This window comes from Umbelopsis ramanniana, assembly GCF_025399195.1.
Source record: "Umbelopsis ramanniana AG unplaced genomic scaffold K450scaffold_9, whole genome shotgun sequence".
In the NCBI taxonomy this organism is placed as follows: domain Eukaryota; kingdom Fungi; phylum Mucoromycota; class Umbelopsidomycetes; order Umbelopsidales; family Umbelopsidaceae; genus Umbelopsis; species Umbelopsis ramanniana.
In genome coordinates, this window is record NW_026252095.1 from 74066 (window position 1) to 92493 (window position 18428).

General features: G+C 44.1%; 8 protein-coding genes across 8 annotated transcripts; 4 read left to right on the forward strand and 4 right to left on the reverse strand.

Moving 5' to 3' along the window:
• Positions 1–606: 606 nt before the first annotated feature.
• K450DRAFT_227120 (uncharacterized protein) lies at positions 607–3809 on the forward strand. Its single transcript, XM_051586678.1, has 5 exons — positions 607–925; positions 997–1674; positions 1746–2606; positions 2690–3496; positions 3573–3809. Exons 1-5 carry the CDS (start codon positions 650–652, stop codon positions 3756–3758), a joined length of 2808 nt encoding a protein of 935 aa, XP_051447428.1. The 5' UTR covers positions 607–649; the 3' UTR covers positions 3759–3809.
• Positions 3721–6098, reverse strand: K450DRAFT_227122 (uncharacterized protein). Its single transcript, XM_051586679.1, has one exon. It carries the CDS (start codon positions 5919–5921, stop codon positions 3861–3863), a length of 2061 nt encoding a protein of 686 aa, XP_051447429.1. The 5' UTR covers positions 5922–6098; the 3' UTR covers positions 3721–3860.
• On the forward strand, positions 6099–7318 carry K450DRAFT_227125 (uncharacterized protein). Its single transcript, XM_051586680.1, has 4 exons — positions 6099–6636; positions 6707–6842; positions 6902–7034; positions 7097–7318. Exons 1-4 carry the CDS (start codon positions 6497–6499, stop codon positions 7303–7305), a joined length of 618 nt encoding a protein of 205 aa, XP_051447430.1. The 5' UTR covers positions 6099–6496; the 3' UTR covers positions 7306–7318.
• Positions 7096–9262, reverse strand: K450DRAFT_227128 (uncharacterized protein). Its single transcript, XM_051586681.1, has 9 exons — positions 9034–9262; positions 8885–8967; positions 8519–8814; positions 8222–8446; positions 8017–8161; positions 7791–7947; positions 7629–7719; positions 7491–7559; positions 7096–7416 (listed from the first exon to the last, which is right to left on the reverse strand). Exons 1-9 carry the CDS (start codon positions 9225–9227, stop codon positions 7399–7401), a joined length of 1278 nt encoding a protein of 425 aa, XP_051447431.1. The 5' UTR covers positions 9228–9262; the 3' UTR covers positions 7096–7398.
• A 117-nt stretch (positions 9263–9379) lies between these two features.
• On the forward strand, positions 9380–11179 carry K450DRAFT_227135 (uncharacterized protein). The gene is made up of 7 exons (XM_051586682.1): positions 9380–9471; positions 9540–9624; positions 9694–9899; positions 9969–10334; positions 10397–10505; positions 10578–10749; positions 10820–11179. Exons 1-7 carry the CDS (start codon positions 9421–9423, stop codon positions 10992–10994), a joined length of 1164 nt encoding a protein of 387 aa, XP_051447432.1. The 5' UTR covers positions 9380–9420; the 3' UTR covers positions 10995–11179.
• On the reverse strand, positions 10934–12940 carry K450DRAFT_227142 (uncharacterized protein). The gene is made up of 5 exons (XM_051586683.1): positions 12603–12940; positions 12462–12525; positions 12128–12390; positions 11451–12061; positions 10934–11373 (listed from the first exon to the last, which is right to left on the reverse strand). The coding sequence occupies exons 1-5, from the start codon at positions 12676–12678 to the stop codon at positions 11179–11181; spliced, it is 1209 nt and encodes a 402-aa protein (XP_051447433.1). The 5' UTR covers positions 12679–12940; the 3' UTR covers positions 10934–11178.
• Positions 12907–15026, forward strand: K450DRAFT_227147 (uncharacterized protein). Its single transcript, XM_051586684.1, has 5 exons — positions 12907–13161; positions 13269–13400; positions 13470–13600; positions 13670–14675; positions 14746–15026. The coding sequence occupies exons 1-5, from the start codon at positions 13040–13042 to the stop codon at positions 14939–14941; spliced, it is 1587 nt and encodes a 528-aa protein (XP_051447434.1). The 5' UTR covers positions 12907–13039; the 3' UTR covers positions 14942–15026.
• K450DRAFT_227154 (uncharacterized protein) lies at positions 14896–18389 on the reverse strand. The gene is made up of 14 exons (XM_051586685.1): positions 18260–18389; positions 18007–18109; positions 17730–17927; positions 17369–17668; positions 17120–17282; positions 16919–17049; positions 16517–16837; positions 16315–16446; positions 16141–16249; positions 16005–16084; positions 15856–15943; positions 15627–15787; positions 15468–15553; positions 14896–15406 (listed from the first exon to the last, which is right to left on the reverse strand). The coding sequence occupies exons 1-14, from the start codon at positions 18367–18369 to the stop codon at positions 15112–15114; spliced, it is 2277 nt and encodes a 758-aa protein (XP_051447435.1). The 5' UTR covers positions 18370–18389; the 3' UTR covers positions 14896–15111.
• Between the last annotated feature and the right edge of the window lie 39 nt (positions 18390–18428).

Genomic DNA, 18428 nt, shown 5'->3' on the forward strand with positions numbered 1-18428 from the left:
CTATCCCGGCGGTGTCGATCTATTGTTTCCACACGGCGTACATCCCTGTTCTGATATAAGTGTCTTCACTCAGTAGCACTATCTTGCGTGTATGTATAAAATAGAAAAGTCTGTCCAGGTGATTGACTCATATCTCGGACAATCACCACTTCGGGCGGAAATCGTTATCAGGCGGTTGACGGACGGCGGCCAATATGCCAAACGAACGCTCTGGTTAAGTATGTTCCGATATTTTGTAAATATCACTTATTTAAAGAAAATACGGTGGAAAATCTAAGAAGCATATTTGTATGTTTTCGCAAGAAAAACCGCTATCACTCAGAAGCGGACAAAGCTCATGACCGTGCCTGACACCTTCACAAGTATACACAGAACTGAGAATTTGGCATAGCATTTAAGCTTGTCCGTTTTATTCTCTCCAAAGCACCGTCAAACTTTCTTTGCTGAAACAATATAACAAACTTAAAGAGTCGCCATAGAGTAAAATGTCGTGAAAATACCGTTCTTTTTCTGAAAGTCCTACGAGCATTCAGGGCCAGAAGCACGTGACATTAGCAGTCACATTTTTTCCAAGTCGAAAAAAAAAATCCTGTAGCGATGGCCAATAGACGCTAGCAAGCTATATAGAAGCCAAACCGTTCTTGCTCAAATGGCAGCACCGAAGAGAGGAAAGAGCAAGCAACCTAGTAAAAAGGGAAAGCAACCTACAGTTCCAAGACCAACGCTCGAAAATGTATTCGAAGCCGAAGACGATGAGCAAGATCTAGCCCGTCGTGGTCACACCTTTGACGAAGTCGACAATTACGAGTACAATGTTGACAACATTGACGACGAAGATGACGAAGATATCGACAGTGACGATGCTTTCAATGAATCAGACGAGGAGCGCTTTGAGAATTTCAAGTTCGCTGGTTCCAACGACAAGGTAATTGAACTATCTCTGTTACATCCATCGTTTCCTTTGTACGCAGTCTAATCTTTTGACTATTCTATCAGAGCTCTAAAAGTCGAGGTAGCAAGTCGGCTCTTTTGGCTGACGATGACGATGAGTTAGACGAAGAAGATGCTGCCGAAAGCGAAGACAACGATGATGATGAAGAAGAAGAAGAAGACGGAGAAGAATTCATGGATTTGTCCGAGATGCTTGGTGGCGACAATGATGAAAAGACAACCAAGAATTCTGCATTCGAAACTTTGCTTCCTGGTTCGGATAGTGAAGACGAAGCTGGCGATTTGGAAGACTTTTCGGACGATGAGGATCAAGATGAAGAAGAATCAGGCGACATACTGTCTTTTGTCTCATCACTTCCTACCAAGAAGCGCAAAAATGCTGGCGAAGATGGTAGATCTAAGCGATCAAAGAAATTGGCAGAGAGAACAGAAGCCTACGATGAATCCGAATTCAGCATGCCGGCCCATTCCGCCAGTGTTAGTGGAGCGAAGAAGAAGTTGGACCTTGCTGATCTGATGGGAACTTTGGATGACGATACTGGCTTTGGTGGGCTCAAGAAGAATCTTGAAGCCTTAGAAGGCTCTGGAAAAAGCAAAATCAAGGATACCTTGTCCGCTCCTTTACCCAAGCGTATTCAAGATAGACTCAATCGCCAAGCAGCATACAAGGAAGCCAAGGATGAAGTTGCTAAATGGCAACCTCTTGTTAAACAGAACCGTGAGGTAATGTATAGTTTGTGTGTATTCTGGATACGTTCTTCGCAAAAGGTATTAACTGTGCATCTCTTTATCAGGCTGATCACCTCTCGTTTCCTATGGTGGAAAAAGCCGCTGCTCCCAATAGCAATGCTTCTCTCACCTCAACCTTCCAAGCCGAGACTTCCATGGAAAAGCAGATCGAAGAGGCACTTGCTGCTGCTGGCATGAAGGATAAGGAAGAAGAAGAATTTGAGGCTCTGGAGTTGAACAAATTGTCTGTTGAGGAAGTCCAAGCTCGCCGAAACGAGCTTCGCATGATGCGAGAGTTGATGTTCCGACATGAATTGAAGGCCAAGAGAATTAAGAAGATCAAGAGTAAAGCCTACAGAAAGGTGGCTCGTAAAGAGAAGCTTAAGGAATTAGCCAAGATCCAAGCCCAAATAGCAGAGGATGATCCCGAAGCTGCAAGAGAAGAGCAACTTCAAGCTGAAACCGACAGAGCTTTGGAGCGTATGTCTCTCCGCCACAAGAACACTGGAAAGTGGGCCCAGCAGCAAATCAAGAGAGGAAACTTGGACGCTGGTACTCGTGATGCCATTAACGACCAAATTCGTCGTGGCGAACAGCTGCGACGTAAAGTGCAGGGAATGGATTCGGATGAAGAGTTCAATGACTCTGACAACGACGAAGATAGCCCCATCACAGCCGAAGAGCAACTAAACCAGATTAGAGAAGAACTAGACGAAGAAGAACCTGTTGGAACCGGTATTTTTGCCATGAAGTTTATGAAAGATGCTGCCAAGCGGGAAAAGAAGGAAACAGAAGCATTGTTGCAGTCGACGCATAACGATCTGTACCTTGATGGCGATGACTCTGGTGACGAAGTGGAAGCCAAGCAAGACAACTATGCTCAAGTTGCTAATAACCCTGGACGTATGATGTTTGGTGTTGGCAAGGTAGGGTATCCTGACGGTTTCGAGAGGGCAGGCCGCCAACGACGTGAATATTAAATGTTTGTTTTCTATCATTTTCCTACCAGATTGGCAAACAAGACCAGAAGGAAGTGACTGACCCGTCAAGTGTTAACATCACCTTGAACGAAGCTGGTGAGGTTCAGAAGGTTTCAAGCTCTGCTGCCCATGCTACCAAAATGTCCGGACCAGTCAATGTCAAGCTTCCAAGCAAGAGTCCATTGGCGGATCTGGACAATGCTACCGCTAGCAACCCATGGTTGCAAGCAGATACCAGCAAATTAGCCAAGCAGAGCCGCAAAGCTAATAAGGCACAAGGAAAGATTGAAGACAAAGCAGAGCACCTTATTTCCAAGATGAAGAAGAATCAGAAATCCAAGCAAGAAGATGCTGAGGAGGATGTTGAAATCGATCTCGATAACGTCCTAACTATTGCCCAGGCCAAGGACAAGACGAAGCAAGCCAACAAGCCTACCAAGTCAACGACGGCCTCAGCGAAGACCAACAAAGAAAACGGAGATGCTGCCTTTGCTTCAGATGACGACGACGATGGCTCTGACGTTGATGAAAACGGCGGTATGGTCCACACCAAGAACCCATTAGCTTTCACACAACGTGAGCTTGTCGAGCAAGCGTTCGCCAATGACAATGTCGTTGAAGAGTTTGAGGAAGATAAACGTGAAGCAATGGAGGAAGATGCTCCAAAGGATGAAGATCTCACATTACCAGGCTGGGGTGCATGGGGTGGTAAAGGACTCAAGGATAGAAAGAATAAGGTCGTCAAGAAGGCACTTCCTGGTGAAGGTGTTGCAGCTAACAAACGAAGAGATGCAAAGCTGGGCAATGTTATCATTAGCGAAAAACGTATCAAGAAGGTAAGCTGCTCTGCTCTACTGTACCCACCGTGTTGCACCTGTTTATTAATCATGTTTTTATCTCTCCTTCACGTAGGCTGCTAAATACCAAGTTACTTCTATACCTTTCCCCTTCCAGAACAGAGAGCAATACGAACGATCATTGCGTGCTCCACTGGGTAAGGAATGGAACACGACTGATAGTTTCCAGAAGATGACCAAGCCTAGAGTCATGACCAAGCTGGGTCGTGTCATCGACCCACTGAAAGCTCCATTCAAATAGAAGCCAACCAAACCCACACTCTCATTCTTAAAAAATCGTTCATCCCAATGTACTTGTATTTTACTTGCAACTTTTATCATAAAATGTCATTGTTCATTCTATCTATCCATTAAAATCGGTCACTCCATTTTGACTAAACTGCTTCAAAACCTCCATGGCTGCACCTCGAACAGGCTGCACTTTGCAATTTTTTGCAATATCTACTAGTTTTAAATGCACGCCGTGTTGTGCCATCGAGGTGGCTGCTTCCTTGGTTCCATGCTCCAAAAGACATCGGACAATTTCCACTCCTCTATGCTGAACCTCTACATTCTCGTCTTTTTCCAAGAGCTGCGAAACTCTCTGGTACCCATTTTCCTTGATCATCATCGTGCATGCTCCAGGACTGTTGGCCAGTATGGCCAGTGCGCCGGAAGCCGCTCGTCTAGTTTCAAAGTCCTCAACGTCAGATAGCGCAAGCAACAGCTTGATCTTCGCTTGAGCACCAGGTTGGCTTGGGTCACTGTACGATTCAAACACGGGGGCAGCAAACATCATATTGCATAAAAGCTCGGTCGCTGCCCTTCGAATCATCACATTTTCGGAAAACTGTAGGCCTTCGATGATGGGGAGCCCTTGTTCCATGTAAATCCGAGCTCTGATATTTTCGTCCATGGATGCCAAATTCGTTAGACCCATGAGTCCTTCAAAGTTACGAAGTGGTTTCTCATCTTGACAGAGTTTTAATAGAGGCTTGACAAGGTTGTGAGCAGCTGCTCCCGGGAAAGCAATGCGCGGATCCATAGTGATGGCAATCTTCGCAAGGGCTTGCGACGCCACTTGAATGTAATCTAGCTTCTCAGTTTGCTGAGCACCCACCAGTTGCAAAAGACATTTCGCTCCACCTTGCTGAACAATCGTGCCACGAAGGTTGTTCGGGGTGATGATGTTGAGAAAGGTCTGACAGGTAACGGCTTGTACATTGCTGCTTTTGTTTCGGCTGAGTTCTATGAGAGCTGGGACCACACCATGTTTGACCACGATGGCGATGCGCGCATTGACAGCTTCATCCTGGTCTCGTGGATCTTCCTCATCTTCCTTCGGCTTCTTTCCACCTTTTCCAGCTCCTTTGGCATTGGCGAGGTCTCTGAGCTTCTTCATTTGCTTTTGCTGCTCGCTCAGCACTGGCAAATACCCTGTCACATTAGCCAATATCGTTCCAATACCAAACAACATGGCACTGAGACCATCCTTTGTTTGAGCAAGTTTGAAGAGACGGGACAAAAATTCTACATCGTTGACAAGCGCCTCCTTGACAGATGCTTCCATACTGTTGTAAGCCAGACCTTCAACTGCAACCAATAGTTGTGAGCTATCGGTTGAGCTGTCCTTGATAGCGTCTTTAAACGTTTCAGAAAGCTGTTCTCTGCTGATATTGTGTTCCTTCATTGCACTAGCAAGATGATCTACTTCGTTGTTGGTGGCACTGCTATCCAGACCAGTACTGTCTGTTCCTTTGTCGTTTGCATTACTTAGTTTAGTCAAGGCAACACTTGCCGAAATGTGTAGTTTGGAGTCTTTTTCAGATTTCGCCGATGCTTTTGTGGCAAGCCAGCTGCTGCAGTTTTTTGATATATTTTTGCGACAATGCGAATCAGAGCATGCTTGTGCCAGGGTATTTGCGAAAGCGACTTGTACTTCAATCTTCTCAAAATCAATGGTGTCCATGATGTCCTCCAGCAAGCCTTGCTGATTGAGGATCTCGGCACCGACAGAGAGGTTTGCCTGAAACAATACTGTCAAGGTCGAGAACGCATTGACCTTGTCTGCCGCTTTTCCGGAATCAAAGCATTGCTTAAAGCACAAGCCCGCTATACTGGTCACCTTCGTAAGAAGGGGTGATCCGTTTTCTTGCTTTTCTGACATTGACCTGCTATTCAAAGTACTTGTGATGACGATGATGGCGGCTGTTTTGACGTCGCTGGTTTCGGCTGGATCTCCACAAGACTGCAATATATCGACAAAATCTTTCGACACTATAAGTTTCTTTATATTGCTGGTCTCATTGTCGGCATCTGACACTGATCTGATGATATCCTTGTATCGTCGAAGTTTAGGACTATCTTCTGGCGTGACTTGGTTGGATTTTTGCTTCGCCTGTGTATCTTGGATTTCGACATACATTTTTTGAATGAGCGATTCAGCAGCTTTGACAATATCTCTGTTCGTTCCACCTCTTTGAACAGCAGATCTAATATCAGCTGTGGCGTCATCTCGACGTCCCAGCCTGGAGTATATCTCTGCTCGCTGAATAAGAATTTTCGCTACACTCGCGTCGTCCTTCCCTGGTAGATCTACAGCCTGAGGTTTAGAAAAGGGAGGTTGTTCATCGACTACTTATGTGAGAACAGAGTCTTCTTACATACCTTGTGTGAGATCGTCTATGGCTTTTTCCAAGTGTGCCTTAAAAACAGCTGTCAGTATCTCATTTGCAGTTGTAATCTGTGGTTGTTCCTGGAAAAGGAATCGTAGAGTTATACCTTGTCCGCTAAACGACGAAGAAGGAATCATTAGTACAGATTTCGCGACGGTTTCGAATCAGCTAGAGCGATGTGTATGGTACTGACCTTCCTTATTGTCCATGTGGAGCATCAAGTATTGGTTGGATTCAAGCAGTCGGGGCCTTTGGCAGGAAGTACGGTCACGTCCAAGCCTAAAATGAAAAAATGCGAGGCGGGCCTGTAGCTAAGTAGCCAGCCATGTCGCAATTAGGGACCATTCGACGACGCGTGCAGGCCATTTTCTTTGACATTGGCCGTGCTCGCAACACATGGGACGAACTCAACTCAGATGCATTCACATTGGCTAATGCTTTAGTCAATGCAAAGATCCAGCAACAGTAAGTTGTTTCAAACACTTGTCTTCAACATCCCCTTGCCGATATTGTGGATCTAACGTACATTGTCTAGGTACGCGGAAGATACCTCGTACTGGCACCCGGCATTGACTCATGCTATAAAGGATATCCGAGTGAGCTATGAGCGGAAAATGGAGACTACGATCATGGACATTAATGAATCATTGTCCAAAATAACGGCCAAGATGGTAATAGTCGCATCAAATAGGGTGTATGGTTTGTTCAATAATAACAGACTCTCTCCTAGCATGCACAACTTGTCAAAATGGAAAACCTTGTCAATCAGCTAAAAGATACATATAAGCGCTTGGTGGACTTACAGGGAAAGCAATTTGCTGACCACTCTCCACTGTATGCAACATGCCCAATGTTAAATTTTGGTAAGATGGTTGAAAGCGATTTAAAATCAGCAAACCGCATCCACCGCTAACCTTCATATCAGTTGAACGTGCAAGCGACGTGTTGATCATGTACCAATCAGAATACAAAACAAAGATGTCGTTGGTGTCAAGTGAGGGCCTGCGCAACTGTAAGAACAATGACGAAGGATTGGTGTTGCTCTCGGCATGGCTTAATCAACCCAGTCTAAGGACAAAAGACCTACAAGATTTAGACGAGCTTTGCGACATTGAAATGGCGATAATGGAGTAACCTGGAGATACTGTCACACACCGGGGTTATTCAAACAGTGTTCCATTTTTATTCAGTTTATATATTGACACAATTTCAAACGCTACGCATAGTCTATGACAGCTTGGCAGCCTAGATAATAGAGTAACTGTAAATACCATATACATAGCGTGCACCCACTTTTTACCTTCATACAAATCACATACCTTTTGATACAAGCTTGAAACAACCTTGTCCATTTGCTTTAGCGTATCGATAGCTGCTTCATAGGTTTTCTGTATGGCAACATCGCGCATTAATGACCCTGTATTAATTTCACAAACCATATGAACAATATAACTTACGTCTTCCTCTGGCTCATCAAAGACAATGAGACAGCCAGCTCCTTGATCAAGAATACCATGGAATGCCTTGTCCAATATCATTTGTGAAAGCCTGCAAATTCAAATTAGCACCACTGCCTCTAACTTTAAATCCCTAAAAGCTAGCTTGCTGGATACACTCACTTGGTCTCAACCTGTTGTGTAGGGAGCTTGACCATGGCGGCGACATGTGATATCTCGACTCTGGAGAAAGGTTCTATGATTCTAACCAAATTCTGCTCAAGAAGTGTGTCGTATAAGGATGCGAGCTGGCTTCGAATGATGGGGTCATTATTGAGCTCTATAGATGATGGAAGGTATGAGTATCAAGATAATGAAATCATGTCTTGGAATGGATCCTCCCCCTTACCATTAGGATAAGTTGCAAGAGCGGTCTCAAACTCTTGCAAACTTCGATTTTGATGAGCGTTGGCAACTGCTTTCATTGCCTCCACTTCTGATCCTGCATACTTCAATGCTACCTTGCCAGTGATGATCGCATGTACATCTTCAGTCTAATTGAGACATTAGTCAGTGCTTGCGAAAGCTTAAAAAGCACACAGAATAAGACGTACCAAGTTTAGCATAATCTTGCAAAGAAGCATGTATTTTAAGGCAAGCACGGCCTTGGGATCGTCTTGGCTGGAATAACCTTCGAATGTCTCAAAAAAGTATGAATATGCTGTCTTGTAATCCTTTTCTTCAGAGTGAAGTACACCAGATTGCATGTCAAGCGCAGCTTGTAGCAGTGGTGGGCAGTAGATGGCGTTTGCTGATGTACGTGCTGATGTGAGAGCGGCCTGATTCCGGAAGTTCATTATAAGTACAGAAGAAAGCAACCCCAGCCATTCATATTCTCTCGATCATCTTACCCTTGACTTTGGTATATTTCGAAGTGCATGGCATGCTCGACTTTCCAACAACTGAACCTCTACCAGCATCATCTTGTCATCAAGACGCTTAAGTTCCTTCAAAAGCTGTGCGATCAAATCCAGTGCCTGATGATACATCTTGTTATCCAAGTAGAGGGCAACGAGACGAGTCTCTAGCGATTGCTTGAGGAAGATGCGCTTCTCGTTGATGGCCCACTCTATGTTCTCTCTGCACACTTCAATTTGAAGCGGTAAGCAGTCAGGAATTGTGCTGAAAAAGTCGATCATCGTTCTGACTGAAAAGATAAAAGATATGAGAACGGTTGTCACTAGTTTTTCATCGTTGGCAGCGTCCTTAAAACTCACTAAGCTTAGCAGTCTTTGCCTTTGCGATGGAGGACATGAATTGTCGTGAAGATCGGATAAGAGTTGCAAGTTCTTGAGGTCGTCTATGAAATGGCACACATAAGCTTACATTTACTTTAAATAGTGATGCTGCATTGATTCAATCTTACTTGAGGTCTCTATAGAGCTCTCCTAGGTTGACTAGAGCGGTTTCCTGTTCGCGCAGGACATTCTCGTTCGTGGAGTCAACTGACAAGATCTCGTTGTAAGTTTTAATCGCTTGCTCATTGTCTCCAACCTGATGAAATTCTGCTGCCTCTTTGAGTTTTGGCGTTAAGATTTTGTTAGATGCAGTGGTTGCCATGTTGGTGGACAGTCTGGTCTCGATACAAAGGTACGCTTCCTACGCGTATAGCAGCTTACGAGTCAAGGGGTGATGTCAGATACGAAATTATCACGTGACTCCGCTCGCGTATGTGACGTCGACATCCAACGCGTGTCCAGTTCAGCTTAAGGGACCTGCACAACGCTTTGAGCACCAACCCACAACTTTCAGCATGTCTGCAGACGATAACCATCTCCAAAAAATACCTGATCTCAAGATTGCTGTAAGTGCTGAGCTATGCAAGTGTCATTACCGCTGTTTTTCTATACCTATACTGAATTTGACTTGTAGCACTACCGATTCATTGCCACCAATGGACCAGAGGAGCAGCGAGAAGAAGCGAAGAACAAGCTTTTCGACCACATAAAAGAGAAGCGTAGGTTTCAGACACTTTGGAATAGATCTTGACATAATTAATCTGCTGATTTATAACATTGTCTTCCAGAAATGGCACCTTTCTACCCCATCATTGCCGAAGAGTTGAACGTACCGGTTGATCAGGAACTGCTTAAGAGCATGGAGCAAGCTAACGCTGAAGCTTTGGCGAAGCTGGAAGAGAAGATCGCCGATGCAGAGCAGAACTTGGGCGAAACAGAGGTCAATGACGGTTTGCTTGCTAAAGCTGAACATTTTGCGGAAATTGGCGACAAGGTTGGAAAGATGACCTATACTTGCGATTGCTAAAAGGATATGATATACTCAACACACTTTTGTCAATAGGAAAAGGCACTCGAACATTACAAAGTTGTCCAGAACCGGGCCATCACTACAGGAACCCGCATCGACATACAATTTGCATTGATGCGAATTGGATACTTCTTCTTCGACAACAACCTAGTGCGCATTAATATCGACCGGGCACGAACCTTGATTGAAGAAGGTGGTGATTGGGATAGACGAAACCGATTGAAGGCGTACGAAGGCGCATATTTGATGTCCATCCGCGATTTCAAAGGAGCCGCTGGACTATTCTTAGACACTTTGAGCACATTCACCAGCACCGAGTTGATGGAATACAACGATTTTGTCAAATACGCCGTGTTGACCAGCTTAATCAGTCTTCAGCGAGTTGAAATCAAAAAGCGGGTACGTAGGTTACAACAGCGCAGAAAAGAGATAAAGAACCATACGTCTAATTTGATATGTAGGTATTGGACGCTCCCGAAATTCTTGAGGTCATCTCGGAAATACCATACTTGGAGGACTTCATGACGAGCTTGTATAACTGCAACTATGCACAGTTCTTCCAGTCGCTGGGTAAGTTTACGTTCATACTGCTGGTGGGAGGATTTGATTCATCGTAACTGACATGCAATTGGTGTGTATCAGCCCACATTGAAACCTCGTACTTGCGATCTTCACGATATCTCTCTACACACATTCGTTACTATGTTCGTGAAATGCGAATAATTGCCTATGCACAACTTTTAGAGAGTTACCGATCCCTAACCCTTGAGAGCATGGCAAATGCATTTGGCGTCAGTGAAGATTTTGCGGACAAGTGAGTACCGTTGATTGCGCGTTTTATAAAGTGTGTATACCAAATACTTACCTTTCAACGTTTTCAAAAGGGATTTGTCAAAGTTCATTGCAAATGGAAGGCTGAACTGCGTAATCGATAAAGTCAACGGCATCATCGAGACGAACAGACCAGACAATAAGAATGCGCAATACCAAACTGTCATCAAGCAAGGAGATGTTTTGCTGAACAGAGTCCAAAAGCTTAGTAGAGTCATCAATGTATAAAAGATTTATTAAATTGCTTTTCTGTCAAGCAGAATATGAGTAGTGTCTCATTTCCTCTGTTGTGGGTTCATTTATTTTTTTACGTAACATGGGCTTATGGGCAGTATCATCTGCAACAAGTGATTTCCATCCATTTGGATGATGAACAATATGTTACGCTTTATCTATCCGTTGGCACGCTTCGTTATAACTTTTGATTGGCAAAAAACTCTTTTTGCTCGCCACAATAATCGTTTGTGCACGAAGGGCAGCGAAGGGACATGAGTGGTGTTGTAATTTGTCCCGATTTCAAGTGAGCCTTCACAATGTCTGCCATAGCTTCGGCAAAGACGGGGTCGTCGTTTAGTGACTCGGAGCGTTTAAATCCAGTTATACCGGCCTGTAACAATGAACCATAGGGACATTGGTTAGAACGATTGCCCATAATATGTAACGCAAGGTCACTTTTTTTCTTACCTCGTGTGCTTCTTTTCCGTATTCAATGTCAAGTTCAAAGAGAGTTTCAATATGGTCACTGGTGAAGGCAATAGGAACTACCACTATGTTCTTTTTTCCTTGTTCACCATATTTTTTTATAGCCTCTCCAGTTTGTGGTCCTAACCAAGCTGATGGACCAACCTGAGACTGCCAAACTAGACGGTGAGGGTTCTTGAATTGCAAGTAATTCATGACACGGTCGACGCTGGCTGCCACTTCAGCAGGATACGGGTCGCCACGGTTGACCACCGACATTGGAAGAGAGTGAGCAGAGAACAAAAGTAAAACATTATCGCGCTCTTCAGGGGGATATTCGGCGAGCTTCTGGTTGATTTTACCAGCAACTGCCTTTATGAATCCAGGGTGCGTGTTCCATCGATCGATGACACTCCACTTGATTTCATTTTCAGGGTCAGATGTTTTCAAACAGCGGTAAAGCTCGTTCAAGCTGCTGCCAGTGGTGGAGCATGAATACTGGGGGTACTGTGTGAATACTACAGCACGCTTAATCCCATCAGCCTTCATTTGCTTGACTGTATCAGCAGTCAAAGGGTCAACGTAGCGGAAGGCAATGTAATGCTTGTGTGGTGCTAATGGATGCGTATGAGAATGTGAAATAAAACAATTAAGGTCATGATAACGAGGTTAGCCCATACCAGTCTCTGGCGATATCCGGTCTAAGATGGCTTCCATCATTTCGCCTTGCTTTTTCGTCCAATGCAGAATGGGCGAACCTCCTCCAATCTGGTTATATTGGTCCTGAATTTGAGGCGTGCGCCGACGGGCGATGTATTTTGATGAAAGCGATTGTATAGGAAGTCTCATCAAGTCACTATCCGAGAAAAGGTTTAGCAAAAAGCTGTGGACCTTGTCCAATGTAGCCGGACCACCCATATTGGTCAAGAGAATTGCTGTGGGCCTATGTAGTTGCTTTGGTTAGTGGACGACGTCTACTTTAATTCTAAAGGATGTATGTAACATGACACTCACGCATTTTTCTTATGTTCGTTATCTGAGGTGACCGTCGACATTCCACGGATGAACACTGGGCGCGCTGTTAACGGAGGAATGACAGGTGTAAGATTTCTCGCGCAGCGAGTGAAGTTAGATTACACTCAGAAAGTTACACACCGGCATTGCTATAAGGTGATAAGCTTTGAGCTCTTTTCAAAGCAGGCGCCAATTGTCGTAGGTGAGAACGCAGCATGTGAAATGTCAAGTGAAAAGCAGGTGAACAAAGCAAAGAAGTGCCGACGGGCCGTGAAATCGATCGGCATCGATGAGGCCGTGGGCCCGCGCTGAATATTCAACCCACTTCCTCTTGAACGCTGCATAACAATGTAATCTCAATAACGCTTAGAGTTGAAATAATGCCATGAACTTCTATTATCTCGTTTTGTTAGAATATATGCGTTAATTTGACCATTAACTGGGCGGCTTCCCTCGCAGCTAGGTTTGGCAGGCATCGTCCTATTCATCGACGCAGGTCCGCCCCGCTAAGCCACACAAAAGTTCCAGTCCATGGCAGCTCTCTGTCGTTGATCTTTGTACTTGAACCCCCCACTAAAATGGACGATCTTGACGATTACATTTTGGCCTTAGCGGACAACCAGACTGAGAATGGAGGCAAATCAAATTCTCGAGGTAGCAAAAGTCGACGATCAACCGAAAGTCGTGGTACCAAACGATAGTACGTAACATTTAGAACAGGCATTCTCCTAATCCAAAGAGTTAAATACACAATGCTACGCAAAATGTCGCTAACAGACTTTCTATCTTGCTTCTTTCCACTCCTAGCGTATCCGAAGATGAAGATTCAGATGACATTGATGTCGGAGATGCCTCCGAAGATGACGAAGATGAAGAATCTGACGAAGAAATAGACGAATATGGACCAGACTTGTACAAAGACGAAGAAGACAAACGAAGGCAAGCAGCTGAAGACATTGTTTTTTAAATTTCTTGCTCCCATCTAAATTGCATTGTACTTTCCTTTAGACTTCTTGCTCTTCCGGAAGTAGAGAGAGAACAAATTCTCAGTGAACGTTCCGAAGAGAGACAGCGTAATTTGGAACGCTTAGAAGTTCGAAAGCTTTTGAAAGATGGAAGAAAAGACGACTCTAAGCGAAGTAAGCATCAAGGGAATATTATTTTGTAAATGGTACAGTCACCGTGTATCTAAGACTTTGTCTTTCAAGGATCCACGCGCACCAAGGAGACAGGTGCTTCTCGCGCTTTGACCGAGCTCGCTCGTAGACGCGAAGAAAAGAAAAAAACACATACTCGAGGTAGTCGCCGTGACTCAATGAGCCCAGATCGAAAACGAAGGCGAAGATCTAGAAGTCGCGGATCTAGCGATGACGGTTACTCTGTCAGTGAAAGTGAGAGTGAAGAAGATCAAAAGAAAGACATCAAGCGAACCCCTACACTCGATGAAATCAACGCCATCACACTTACGCGACGCATGGTCGAAAGTTGGATACACACACCGTTCTTCGAAGATACTGCTGTCGGCTGTTACGTACGACTCTTTATTGGGCCTGATCCACAAACAAAGACTCCTGTATACCGACTTTGTGAAATTGTAGACGTAATACCCTGGCACAAAACCTACAAGGTTGCGGAAGGTGTGTGGAGCAACAAAGCGGTCAAGGCAAGACATGGAAAGGCTCAGAAGCCCTTTCCAATGGACATCATTTCCAACGGCGCAGTTACGCAACAGGAATATGCTCGATTTTTAACCACCATTGAAGTTGAAAAAGGTCGTAAGCCTAATGCTGATGATATCGAAAACAAAAAAGAAAGCCTCAAGGCTGCTCGGGAATATATCTTAAACGACAAGGAAGTTGCCGATATGATTGCTAAAAAGAGAGAACTTAACAACACGATTTCAAATGTTGCAATGGAGAAAACCATGCTGCACACCAAACTTGAACAAGCAAGAAGCGATGAAAACCATGCTGAGGCTGACCGCATCCAGAGGCAAATTGCCGACTTAGAAGAACGCGCCACCAACATCACTTCAGCTGGAAAATTAAACATATGGGCTGACCTCAACAAAAAGAACAGAGAAAAGGATAAGGTGGAAATGAAGGAGGCCGAAAAGATTGCGCTGCTTGCCAGGAAAAAGCTTGGTGCTGTTGCTACAGATCCCTTCGCTAGACGCAGAACCACTCCTAAGCTTGTTCATACACCTGGTTCAGGGTAAGTGCCTACCTACACTGATCTATCATATTTGCCCTCCATCATCTCTAACACGAACATATTTCACTAGAACTCCAAACAGCGCAGGCACACCTACAGTATCGACGCCGAACCCTACAGCTGAAGATGAAAATAGCATTATAAATCCAACCATCAGTGAAGAGGCTGTAGCCCTTGGACAATCCACCAGCACGCAATCTGGCTACGAGCAGCTGGTCAGCAAAGTAGCAATAGATATTGATCTCGGCTTTGACGACGACGATTAATGTGACAAGGAAGTTCCTGGGCATGATCGACATGTCGTTTTTCGACCACTTCTTGATATATTTAATAAATTCCCCCCACACACAAAGAAAAAGAAATAAACCAATGGACAAGAAGTTGTAAAGTAAATCAACGTTTTATATATACATCTTATACTGAAATAGATCCGTAATTATGCAACATATACATAACGATCACGGTCTTGACGGTCAATATACTGCTTTTCCAGCAGCTGTTCTATACATTTTTTTATCAGTGGCACCGAAGGAGCAAAGCGGGATCGAGTCTGATCAATGACTTCCTGGACAAGCTGTTGATGTGAAAGAATTTGCCGGGACTTCATGACTCGAACAATGGCGGCTTGTAGGATGATTCTACGATCTTCCTCAACAGCCTTGCGGGTTGCACTGTTCTCTTGTGGAGTATCAGCTTGCACTAAAGTGCTAACCTTTATCTTTGTGCGTTTGCTATATATTTCGGTAAGCATAAAAGCGGCATGGTGATACACACAAAAAAATGATGTCTAACCTGGTGAACTCTGGATTGATAGAGAGCTCTGAGCTTTCCGAAATTTTCTTTTCTGTAGAGTTGAAGATGCCAAGATCAACCAAAGCCTAACATGGATGAAAAAAGTGAGATACCATAACACCGACGACGCCAAATGTAGGACTAGCCTCTGTTGCATACCTTCACGGAACGCAAAACATCTGGAATGGTCAGTCCCGTCTGCGCTGCCATTTCTTTGACGCTCAAGCTCTGTACAGTATTAAATAGCAGCACTAGAGCCATTTGATGAAGTGAAACAGACAGATCGTAAGGCTTATCTAGATGGGTCGCCCTGACTTCACCTGCAAAATATCAAGAGGGATGAGTCGCTCGAAAGGCAAACTTACAGTCAATCTAAGCACCAACGAACCTCTAGACAAATGCCATAACCAAGCAAGACGTCGACCACTGTGCTTCTCTTTATAAAAGTCCTCAAATTTGGATATACTTTTGACCAACTGAACAAAGTAATGGGTCAAAATATCGTTTCAGTATTGGCCATTTCTCACCAGTATTTACCTCTTCAGGAACTTTGAATTCTCCTGCCATGGACTGATTCAATGGCCATGCTCCAGACGTAAGTACAAGCATTTCAAAGCCTAAAAAGTGTTTTAGCTGCCGGAAGCTCAATTGCGATATTAAGAATGAGTATTACCTTTGATGTCGCCTTCCTGACTCTTGAATGCCAAGTTAAGATCGGCACTTAATGACATATCTGTAAACATGCGATGAAGTTTGCTGGTATATTCAATACCGCATGTTTCCTATAATTGATTTAATGTTAACATATAGATATGTAGGAAGGCTTTCAATCTCAATGTATGCGTACCTTCAACTGTGAAATCATGGTCGCTTCTGCTTCTTCCGAAATAGACGTGGCATGGATCAAGCGCTTGGCGAGGAGGCGTGCGTAGAACTTTTGGAAAACGTCCTTATCATCGATGTACTTGAATAAGGTGATCTGTATATGAAGAGCCATAAAATGAATAAAATACGTAGGGAAAGTCCAAGTACACGAAAGGTTTCCTTACCATGCGAGTAAGTGTTTCCGTTGGGTCTCCTTCATCTCCAAGGGCCGGTCTTCTTCTAATAGAGCCTTTGCTACTCACACCAGATGCCGCAGAGGTCGCCATTTCCTTCTTGACTGTGCTTCTCTTCAACATACTATCACAATAGCGAGCCAGTACCTCTGGTCCATTTGCGCTAGGATTGACTGTGGTATCATTGACGATGGTACGGAAGGCTTTGTCCACGGCGGCAGTAAAGGTCGGATTTCCAGCAAACGTTTCCTTATTTACCAAATAAAACTTTTGATGAAGTTCCAGTAATTGCTCCACGTAACTCTTGGGATTCTATCAAAATGTGGTGTCAGCAGAATTAGTTGAATAAATTGAACCTAGAGGATTATATTCAAGTAGCTCATAAGCCCATACCTTAGACACCGTACTACCTAGCTTTTCTAATATGTTTTTTCCTCGGTTAGCTACGTAAGTCTCGTATAAGGCCAGAATGGGCTTGAGCCCATTTGGTACGCGGAGGAGCAAACTATAGGCCAATGTACAATCTGTTGCGTTTGTAATCATGTAAGAATCTTATTCAATCACACTTATGAATCCATTGAATGCGTAACCAACCTGTGTAGCGATTCTCGTTCAACATATGAACAAAGTCTTCTTGAATCACATTCTGATATGCAGCAATATATTGAGCTTCCGTCTCTCGTAGAATCCGATCGTGCGATGTCGAATGGCAGTATCGATAATTCCGGAAAGATTCTTGCTGTAAGCGTTGAGTTGCCTTAAGAAAAAGGAGATTTTGGTTATTTCAGCCTGCTTCAGATATGATCTTGCCGAATCTCCTCCTTGCATGCCACAGAAATTTACCTTTGTCATGAATTGGCTGACAGAGGCATTGGCAATTTCTCGTACAGCTTCTGCCTCATAATACCGCTTAGTATGGACCAGATAAGGACGCTCAAACTCTTCGATATAAAGGTGCAATGGTTGGTCCGTCAACGAGTTGATTTGTACGAGCGATGTTATAGCGATTTTTAATGAGCTATAGGGAGCGTCGAAGCCATCTCGATCACGACGGATATGCTCGAATATCTGGTATATGAGCCGATTGTTGTAATGGTCTCGAATATACAAAAATATGTTTTTCTTCCAGATTGACAGAGCCAGCTATTGGTACCGGTCAGTTAGCACCCAGAAAGGAAACATACATCATTGACGGCATACTCACAGCTTGTACGGTCTGTCTTTTGTATATACTGTTCCCAACATTCTGTCTCTTGCTCTGAGCCGGAATTTTGGAGTGGTTCGACTGCGTTATGATCTTGTTGAGATATTCGCAAACACGTGAGATGATTCCAGAAGCGACATCGTACTTTTCAAACGCCTGTGCATAAGCCGTTACTACGTCGTCATGTTCTAGAATAACCTGAAGAAAATTGAGCTGTCAGATCTATCATGTCTTTCTCAAGGAGAATTTTATAGAAATTTGGCCGAGTATACTGTACCTCTCTCAGACCCGTAGTGTACGTCTCCAGATATTCGGCGATTCCGATAAAAAGCTGTTGCGAGTAGGGATTGGGCGTAGCATTGCACAAGTCGTAAGCTAGTCTATTAAAAGGATAGGAGAGTGCGTGAATATTTCGTTTGTTTTATGCTCTATTTTGACGGCGGTTGGTGCTTCGTACTGTCATGCGGGGAATTCATAGTCTGGCCGGAGGTGGTCGTTATGAAGATCAAGTCAGGCACGACGATACTTACTGGTAGGTATCCAAACCAGACAAGCCAGAGTAGGTATATATAGCATGCATATCTCGCTCAAACTGAGCAAATGCTGAGGAGAATTCAATCTTTTTCCTCCGTAACGACATGAATTGATAGTGAGCCTTTGTGAAAAGGTGTCAAAGGAAGCATTGCCGACCATGGCACT